At 43.7% G+C, this 9,283-nt stretch overlaps 2 protein-coding genes across 4 annotated transcripts; one reads left to right on the forward strand and one right to left on the reverse strand.

Annotated features, from left to right (window-relative positions):
* Positions 1 to 1,423: 1,423 nt before the first annotated feature.
* pdzd11 (PDZ domain containing 11) lies at positions 1,424 to 5,376 on the forward strand. 3 transcript variants are annotated; one of them, XM_040173204.2, is made up of 6 exons: positions 1,424 to 1,829; positions 2,333 to 2,440; positions 2,796 to 2,936; positions 3,021 to 3,119; positions 3,379 to 3,439; positions 4,168 to 5,376. In XM_040173204.2, the coding sequence occupies exons 2-6, from the start codon at positions 2,348 to 2,350 to the stop codon at positions 4,200 to 4,202; spliced, it is 429 nt and encodes a 142-aa protein (XP_040029138.1). In that variant the 5' UTR covers positions 1,424 to 1,829; positions 2,333 to 2,347; the 3' UTR covers positions 4,203 to 5,376. The 3 variants fall into 3 exon arrangements, with proteins under 3 accessions (XP_040029138.1, XP_077956733.1, XP_040029139.1); XM_078100607.1 differs by having other exon boundaries at positions 1,702 to 2,028; XM_040173205.2 differs by having other exon boundaries at positions 1,775 to 1,829; positions 2,333 to 2,705.
* Positions 5,210 to 9,113, reverse strand: stard14 (START domain containing 14). Its single transcript, XM_078100606.1, has 6 exons — positions 8,507 to 9,113; positions 8,243 to 8,390; positions 7,758 to 7,861; positions 7,553 to 7,670; positions 7,414 to 7,466; positions 5,210 to 6,690 (listed from the first exon to the last, which is right to left on the reverse strand). Exons 1-6 carry the CDS (start codon positions 8,666 to 8,668, stop codon positions 6,484 to 6,486), a joined length of 792 nt encoding a protein of 263 aa, XP_077956732.1. The 5' UTR covers positions 8,669 to 9,113; the 3' UTR covers positions 5,210 to 6,483.
* Between the last annotated feature and the right edge of the window lie 170 nt (positions 9,114 to 9,283).

Here is a 9,283-nt window from a genome sequence, read left to right on the forward strand (position 1 = left end):
AGCGCCACTGGTCTTTAACCTGCCTGCCATCCACTTCACACCTCTTCAGACTCTACCTCCACTAAAAGACTAACACATTGTAGCACTTAAATTGTACTTATAAATCCACTTATCTATAGCAAATTGTAAATTGGCTTAATTGATGAAATTGCTCTTCTGAGTTTGTTGGTTGAAATGCGCTTATTGTAAGTCGCTTTGGATAAAAGCGTCAGCTAAATGACATGTAATGTAATGTAAACGATAAGATGCGCGGCTTAAAGCCGTACAGGATGTCAAAATAAAGATCAGGGGTCAACTCTGGGTTGATTTTCCCTGAGATGGGAAACTCTGAGTCTTGGGTTTCAGAACAGCTGTTTAGAGTCGGTTCAATCAACTCTGAGCAGGGTGACTCAGAGTTGAGCGCGTGCACCGCCACAGCATGAATAGAGCCGCGATACTACGATTCACCATGGCAACCACCACAAACAAATCGACCGGCATACTTCACCCCTACTGACCTGGAAATGCTAATGTGCACGACGAGTATGAACCCGTAATTAGAAAAGCGAAAGCAACACCGCTACTGCAGCAAAGGAGAGAGAAAGGGCGCGGTAGAAACTTGCTGCAAGTTCCAATATAGTGTCAGTTAATATTTAATGTACACACTAATCATAAGCTATACGTTTTACTAATTCCCAGTGGGAAAATTACATTTTTACACTGTTCGTTAAAATGCACTACACAGGATGGACATACACACCCATGCTCATATTTAATCACAAGAATAATATTGCGGGTAAAAACTGGTACAATGGTATTGAAGCTATGTGTTTTATTCAGGTGCATCCTGTGGATCTCCTCTTTAATGGCTTCACTGGTTTGTGTCCAGGGAACCAAAAGGTTTAAAAGACGTTTCAGAGCGACGTGCACGTTTCTCACGGCAGCTTTACTAATATTCTAATGTTGTAAAGGAAAATGCCGTTTGCAAAAAAAAGTAATATTATGTGCTCGGATGTGAGAGCATGTCCACGATGGGAGACATTAGTTATTTGAGGACGGGTGAGGTTATGTACATATTTGATGGACTGTGAAGACAAACGATACCGTTCAAACAAGTAGTCATCTGCTACATCTAATCGGTGCCTGATTCTCCCCCGACGTGTGTTTAACACCCTGCGAAGTAAAACCGCTTCTTCATCAACAGGATCGTCCAGAACAGGACGTGCAATGTCCGTGAAAACACTATAACGTAACATTGTATTTTGTGCATATGTCGAAACTGCGCTAAAATCCGCCTAATACGGAGCACTTGAATGAATGAGGAAATGAAAGCGCGCTGTGTGATTGGCTGGGCTGCTGTCAGAGGGAGGAGACTGTGAAAGAAACTCGAGGTTTGTGGAAGAAAACCAGTTCGGTACACAGGCTCAGTTACCATGGTGACTGGCCCTGAGCTTTATATACCTCCCTTTGTGAAACAGACAAGCCAGAATTTCCCTAATCTCAGGGTTAACCAACTCTGAGTTTTCACTAAACCCGCTTCTTGAAACAGAAGCAGACCCCAGCCCTCTATCTACACTTTATACTAATAGTTTTTCTAGGCATACGAGTCTTCAAAACAGTACCAGAAATAAAAGCATACTTATGATGCAGAATCTTCCATTTCAGCATAATGTTAATTCCATGATATTTAAATTAGTTTAATGTTGCTGCCTGGTGAAGATGGAACTTAATTCTACTTGCAGCGCTGCAGTGAGCCCTCCCGGCCGGTAGGTGGCGCCCGTGCGCCAGATAACGCGGCCATTGTGTTATTACAGGAAAAAGGTGCTGCCCGCTAGCCTTCAGACCGGCAGGTGAGATACTTGGTTTGTTTGCTGTCCGCCACTCGGCATTTACTCCCCCAGAGGTTACGCTCTGTATTTGTCGTTAGAGTTCACATGGTGTTCATGTTAGTTAAATAAGATGTGAGATAAAGACGATGGGGCGCGCTCGTTTTGAGCTTAGCCAGTAAGCTAGCTTTAGCTTCAGCTAGCAACTGGATTGCATATTGTGGTGAGGAATCTTCCACTGGAGGCTAAAAGACGATTCACCGTATTTAATCTCTATCGTGTGATCCAACTGTACATTAATACCACATACGTTTCAGGATTGGTTTAATTATCATAGGGGTCTCTGGAAACTTGTAAATATTCAACAATATGTCATCTGAAAGTTAAAGGATTCGTCTCTTTAACTGGCTCTATGCTGCACTTACACATATACATTGTAAACATAGGCACACATACACATGTTGTTATAACAAGTGGTCCATCCGATTTTAATGAAGGGATTTTCATAACAATACACTTTTTTTAAGGTATTTTCACAAACAATGGATCAGAAAATTCCTTATGACGACTACCAGCTGCCGGTGGTATTTCTTCCTTCATATGAGAACCCCCCGGCATGGATACCCCCACAGGAGGTATGCCACATCATTCGCACCACACTGTAATCCATACATCAGTCTGACAGAAAGATGGACCTCGTGGTACATGGAGGCCAGGTCCAGATCTTCATCAGGACGTCGGTGGTTCTTTTTCTCAGTCATGGAGATCGTCATCACAAGACTTTAGTATGACACTTCAGTCACATGATTACAGGTGCTTGTTTCTTGCTAAATGAAGAAAGATCAAGGACGCTTTAACAATGGAAGGCAATGGAATGCTCTGCACGTTCACACTGTAAATGTAAGGTATCTTAATAAATCAAGGCCTTAATGGATATCATTCCACTGTTCTTATTTTGTCAGCTTTCCCTTTTCTATATACTTTTTTTAGCGTGTTCAGCACCCTGACTACAACAATGAGCTCACCCAGTTCCTGCCTCGTACCATTGTATTGAAGAAACCTCCAGGAGCACAGCTGGGCTTCAACATCCGTGGGGGCAAAGCGTCACAGCTGGGGATCTTTATATCCAAGGTGTGTGTGTTATAGCTTTCACTCGCATAAATGATTTTGGGACTACTGACTAATTGTTTCCTGTGTGTGTGTGTGTGTTGGCAGGTGGTCCCGGACTCGGATGCCCATAGAGCAGGTCTGCAGGAGGGAGACCAGGTTCTTTCTGTAAATGAGGTTGATTTCCAAGACATAGAACACTCGAGAGTAAGTAAGAGCAGTGCTTTCCCTTTGAGCTTCATACAGATATTAATCAACACACTCTTGTATCTACTGCATCTTCAGTGTAGTCGTGACACATGTCTCTGTGAAATGGGACTTTTATATTAGAACGTGTCAGGTACATATATCAATGATTATATTATTTTATAAAATCCTTCTACAAGTTTATCCCGATGTTTCACATTTTTCCCTTTTTCTAGAGGCCTTTTTATCATAATGCAGTTTGTTTCTTCTTCCTCTTAAGGCTGTAGAGATTCTGAAGACTGCGCGAGAGATACTGATGCGGGTTCGCTTCTTTCCTTACAGTAAGTCTTACTCTGCCAAGTCATATCCAAAGGAAGAACAACTATAATTTCTTATTCGCGTAAGAGGACGTACTGCGCTCTTAATTTGTAACTATAAATTGGAAGATTGGCCAACTGTGTGTGGTTTGACTGCTCGTTATTTAAAATACAGCCCTCTTTCTTTTTCTGAAAAGCTATTAATGCAAACAAACCTTTAAATGGCATAAAAAAAAAAGTCAAGATGGACTATTACATTTTCTGGAAGTCCTTTCAGCACATTTCTTCATTTCTTGAAGCATCTGCCACACGTGCAAAAAACAAAGAAGCAGGTTGATTTTAAAAAGACAGATTTGCAACCAAAATAATGCGAAATTGCTTCCACGATGCGTATTCTATGACGTGGCGACAAAACAAGTTATTTTGAGGATTTCCATTCTGATGGCATGATGGCAGATTCCTATTTAAAATCAAATCTGCAGCAGGAATTGTGCCTTTTCATCATCCTCCAGAGTGCCAACACTACGGTACATGCTTGTACAAAGAGACTAAAGCTTCAATAAAACATTTTCCTCTCTGCGACCAAACCTCAGGAAGAGGGAGCTTGTCAGCATGTTGCTGCACCTGCATGCTGTAGCTAGCATGACCATCTGGCTCATCGGGCTGCATATTTTCACCCCGCCCCAAAAATTGGTGCTTTTAGTGACTGAATGATATGATGACCTAGTATAACGTAGTGTGTTTTTCCTCAGATTACCAAAGGCAGAAGGAGAGGACTGTACATTAGATGAGAGGAGAGGAGGGGGCGGAGCCTGTGCAGCTGCGTCACTGCTCGTCATCAGCCTCCTCGTACAGTCTCTGGCCTCCACTGCGTCTCAGCTTCACGATGACTGATGTATGACTAACAGGCTCACTTGAAGTCCTCTGTGTTCGGACAAAATGTACTACGTTATGGTCTGTTTCCTCAGTCATCCAGATACCTGATCGCTCCCTAATCTGCTGTGATACATGGGGGTTCTTTGACTCTTACAGGATGTATCCACAGGGGAAGATACGGTACAAGCAGAAGGATTAATAAGACATTTCACCCGATAAATTATGGAACCGATACACCTCTCTTAGTGAACCATGATATTTGTAGACCGAGCATTCGTTTTTCCCTCCAAGGCCTGTGATTAATGTTTCTACTGTAGACATCTGTCTTGATGATAAAGACATGAAGGGGATCCAGATGCTCAGCTGAGTGATGATTATGTACACCCACCTAAAACTAATACATCAGCCTGGCACTTACTAGTTTTTCCTGGAGCTTTTGAAAACATGTTATGGTGTAGTATCTTTATAAAAAATAAAAAAAAGTTTTTAATGCCTTATGTTGACAAACTGTACATACAAAAGAAATATGCATATGACAGCATGGCCTGATATATTTTAGGATAAATGATGGTGCAAGACTTCTGGTAAATATCACTGATCGTAATATCTCTGAATATTCCGTAAATCTAATTTTTAAAAGCGTAATTGTTCGAATACTAATTTGCGTATGTGTACAGGGAGTGCTGATACTAATATACTGTTGTATTAAATAACATGCTTCTGGCCTGAAAATGTTTAATTATTGAATGTATGAACCGTGTATTTGAGAGGCCAAATAGTAGACAACTAACGCCTAACGTGACGTTATGGAGGACGGCGACCACACATCGCGCCCTGCATCTCAAAACCGCTGGACTTTTTGGTTTAATATTCAGATCATCAGATGCACGCTCTGGAAGTACAATAAATCTGAAAACATTTGAAAAGTATAGAAAATATTTTAATACCATCTGTATTTCAATGCAGTATGCCAGTAAACAGGGTTTTTTAAAATATGTGCGTGTTGCATCCCAACACCATCTCATCACGACAAAGTAGTTTCTAGCACCACATTGACGTGGTCAAAATAAACATTTTGAACTCTGGTGACCTTCTCTTTTGTTTAAGAGCCTGAACCAGATGGAAATGGACTGGTTTGCTCTGGTTTAAGTGGACCAACTTGTTCCACTTTGAGTCGGTTTCTCGTACAACCTGATTGTCTTAAAAGGAATGCAGTTAATAAGTCATTAAATTAAACTTTTTTTTTTTTAAAGTCAAGACTACATTCCACATCCAAAGATCTTTACTCCATCACTTCAAATAAATAAAATAAAATATCTTTTGTGGTCATTCCTCAGGTAAAGTCAAAAAGCAAACTTGCTATAATACAGATTTTCACTCTTTAGATACAACTGATCTGCTCCTCCTGCTGGTCTGTATCCCTTCAGAATGACAAAACCTTTGATTGCACAACATCATAAATAAATACAAGGAACCTTCAAACCATCTTCCTGCATTGCACGCTGAACAAAGAAACATGGTTGCTCACTGATCAGGACTAAATAAAACTAATGGTTGGCAATAAAATAAGAAAAGCTTTAGAATGAGAGTACATTTTTGTTTGGCTTTCAGCCTAAAAGACAGAGGTCAAACCCGCCCAGAACAGGTTCTATGTTAACAAGAATGTTCTAGATGCTAACAGACCATTAAATGTGATTTAACAGTATCAAGAGTGACTATCAGGTCTCATTAACTAATGTCATTTCCATTCACAGTCACTTGTAAAGGCAAAGTGGACAACCACGATTCATTTCTTCATCTAAAAAGTGGGTTTGTGTACGTAGCTGCAACAAACAAAAGGCCCGAGAGATGACCCATTTGTAAATGTACTGCTGGAACTGCGGCACATTCGGCAGCTTTAAGTCTGTACAATTCTGGAGAGATGTTTAGCTTAATTCAACGTGTACTGGAGGTAAATGGCAATTTGATCCGTGCTCGTTTCCGTCTGCTAAAACAGCTGTAAACACTTCATGCTCTTGCTCATCCCGCCCCCCAAAAAAGGCACACTGATGTGGAAAGCAGGGCGACATCCCCGGGTCGGAGGTCTCGTATTCAACTTGGGGGTATATACACAGTCTGTCCTCCGGGGGCACCCTCTTCCAACCTCCCCCCCCCACCCCACCACCCACCCCTTTCAGCACTTTTAGGGCCATTTAGCTGCTGTCCTCGCTGTCCTGAAGGGCCACCTTGTGACTCTCATCCATGTTCTCCAGCGAGTCGGCTCTCTGTATCGACAGCTCGCCGGGGTCCATCATGGGCAGGGTGCTCTGCTCCGGGTGCAGCCAGGGCTTCTGGCCGGGAGAGTTCTGCCGTTTCCACTCCGGGTAGTTCTGTCCCGCCTTGTGCACACACTTCATCACCTGTGGGAGGGGAGGAGATCACAATCAGAGAGCCGCAGGGCGCCAGAAAGAGGGTCACTCCACACCTTCGTTCTCCCAGTCAACACAGCGGAAGATAAGGCGCCTCGCAGAATACTCGGCGGTAGATGTGCGTGGACACACAAAGAATCAAACGATATACAGCTTTGGCACGGGCAACGAAAAAAAAAAGGAATGTTGCACAACAGAACCTGAGAGACATTTGCTTCACGGTGAAGTCTTTCAAACAACGTCTGCCCATTATTTATATTTATACTGTTTTAATTGGGTTAAAAGTGATCTACAATTAAGGATTACATTGTCTTCATTCTGTGTTTTAGCTGCTTCTGAGTTATTGCTTTAGTCTATAGAGAGGACTGCAGATTACGCAGAAAGTCAAGTGCGTTTTTACACTGGTCTAAGTAGCATCTGAGGAGGCCGTGAAACCCGGGGAACAAGTTCTGCAGAAAGAGCGAGACCAACAGCTCAAGTGCGGAGATGTCTTTGTAAGGAGAGGCCCTAGATTTTGGTTTCTATGGTTACCATTGCCCCGCAAGACACGTGAAACCCTCCCTCCCTGATGTGCATACACACCCACTGCACGCTTTTTAGTAGCCTCATGGACACACGCCCACACAAGTGATCATTTCTACCATCGGAACCGTCCGTGCTGCCGTTAGCTAAAGTTGCCAAAACGTTTGATTTGTTTGTCACTTTGTCACTCACCCGGGGAGCGAAAACTTGAGACGCTTGGTTCACCACCCACTTGGGAAGAGAACCTGGAAGAAAAAAAAAAGAGTGTTTTAAAGCTCTAAAAATGGCAGGAAATCTAAATTTAAAATAAGCACAGTAATTTTGGTGGTACCTTTGGGGTCGGCTTGTGAAAGGTAGATGAAAGTGCAGCTGTTTGGCCCCGTGGGCTTGATGAAATATCCAGTGAGGATGGAGATGGCCCTCACGAAACCAGTGCAAGGGGGGTATTTCTGTAATGGATCAAAACAGTGGTATGAGAAATAGTCGTACAAGCGTGACGTTTCAAATGGCCGGAGGAGGCGGAGGAGGCGGCGTACCGGGTGCTTGACTGAGAAGTTAATCACCATGTACTCGTCCCCCTTCACCTGCCACGAACGCAGAGAAACCACATCTCTGTTCTTGATGGGCTTTGCACAACGCCCTGGAGAAAGAGGAGAGACAAGAATCAGGTTATGCTGCGTTCCTTCACTGTACACACAAACTTAGGCTCCCAGTTTGTTATGACAATAAATACACCAGTGGGCGAGGGGGGGGGGCGCGATCTTTAACCCCGACGGCTTCAGCAGTTCACAAGTGAGTCAACAGAAGCAAGTGAATTGTACTTAGCTGATTCATATCAGAGCGCCTTTCTGGATTTGTCCACTGAATTTTTATTTACTTTACAGGCAATTGTGATGGTGGGACGCGAACGCTTTAGTAACAGTAAAAGTGCTGGACAACAATATAAATAATACATAAAAACATCAAGAACGTGGGCTTAGAAGGACATAAACACGAGCACTGATTTTGTTTTACTGCTCACATGAGTAGTAGCCCACATCCGCGTTGGCCGAGAGGCGCGCGACGTCATAGCTGTCCATCATGGCGGGGTCCCACTCCTTGCGGTACAGGCCGTCGTGGACGACGTCATACATGGTGGCGGCTGACACGTCGTCGATCTTCATTGAACACTTAAAGAGACAAACGCAAAATTAAAAACAAAGAAACCCGTGCGTGCAGGCGTTGAGAACAGACGCCAGCGGGACGGCGCGCGGCGGGTATTTCTGTCCGTTTGGCGGGAACGTACCTTGATCTTGTGGACTCTGGCGACGTTGTTTCCTTTATCCGCCGGCGGACTCTCCACCCACACCTTCATCCCGTACTTGTCGTACTTGTTGGCCCAGTTGTCCGTTGATAAACACTGCTTCTTGAACTCGGCAAAGGTCGCCTCGTCGGGTAGAATAGACATGTTCAGTTCAACAACAACAAAAAACTAAATAAAATAAAAAGTTTCTTCTTCTTCTTCTTCCACAAAAGTTGATGTGACACACAACAGGTGCGCGCGCGCGTTTGACCTCGTCGACCGCTGGCGGGTTTTCTGCGGCTCTGTCACTCCGTCAACCTGATTTTATGCGAGCTGGTCACCGAGCCAGTCCAGCGGGATTTTTTAGCGTGCGTGCGTGCGTGCGCGAGAGAGAGAGAGTTGAATTCCTGAGTCATACCTCCGGACACCTTGTCCCGCTGACGTCACAGCCCTTCCGGAATCCAGGTGTGCGACGCAGGTATCGCATAGAAACGAAGAGAAAGGATGTGACTGTTTGTTTTTATATATGTAAATGACACATGTGTTTCTATACAAAGAGACACGTGAAGCCGCGGTTGATACTGAGGGACACACACAGGTGGGCTCTCACGGGGGGGGGGGGGGGGGGGGGCGAATAGGACCTTTATACATTTCGTAACTAGTTGGTTCACAACCCCAGATTATTAATAAAATACACGATATTCTAGATTAAGCCAGACAACACAATATCAACATGTTAAAAAAGCTACAGCGTTGAGATTTAAGTGATGTATAAACCAA

Source organism: Gasterosteus aculeatus, chromosome 4 (assembly GCF_964276395.1).
Source record: "Gasterosteus aculeatus chromosome 4, fGasAcu3.hap1.1, whole genome shotgun sequence".
NCBI lineage: Eukaryota > Metazoa > Chordata > Actinopteri > Perciformes > Gasterosteidae > Gasterosteus > Gasterosteus aculeatus.

What these genes read in the sequence shown, in the direction of transcription:
- pdzd11 (XM_040173204.2), top strand. Translation starts at nt 2,348, where the DNA reads ATGGATCAGAAAATTCCTTATGACGACTACCAGCTGCCGGTGGTATTT. An exon ending in TGGGGATCTTTATATCCAAG is followed by an intron (nt 2,937 to 3,020) that starts GTGTGTGTGTTA and finishes GTGTGTTGGCAG; the next exon opens with GTGGTCCCGGACTCGGATGC. An exon ending in GGTTCGCTTCTTTCCTTACA is followed by an intron (nt 3,440 to 4,167) that starts GTAAGTCTTACT and finishes GTTTTTCCTCAG; the next exon opens with ATTACCAAAGGCAGAAGGAG.
- stard14 (XM_078100606.1), bottom strand. Translation starts at nt 8,668, where the DNA reads ATGTCTATTCTACCCGACGAGGCGACCTTTGCCGAGTTCAAGAAGCAG. An exon ending in GGATGTGGGCTACTACTCAT is followed by an intron (nt 7,862 to 8,242) that starts GTGAGCAGTAAA and finishes CTCTTTCTCCAG; the next exon opens with GGCGTTGTGCAAAGCCCATC. An exon ending in TTCACAAGCCGACCCCAAAG is followed by an intron (nt 7,467 to 7,552) that starts GTACCACCAAAA and finishes TTTTTCTTCCAG; the next exon opens with GTTCTCTTCCCAAGTGGGTG.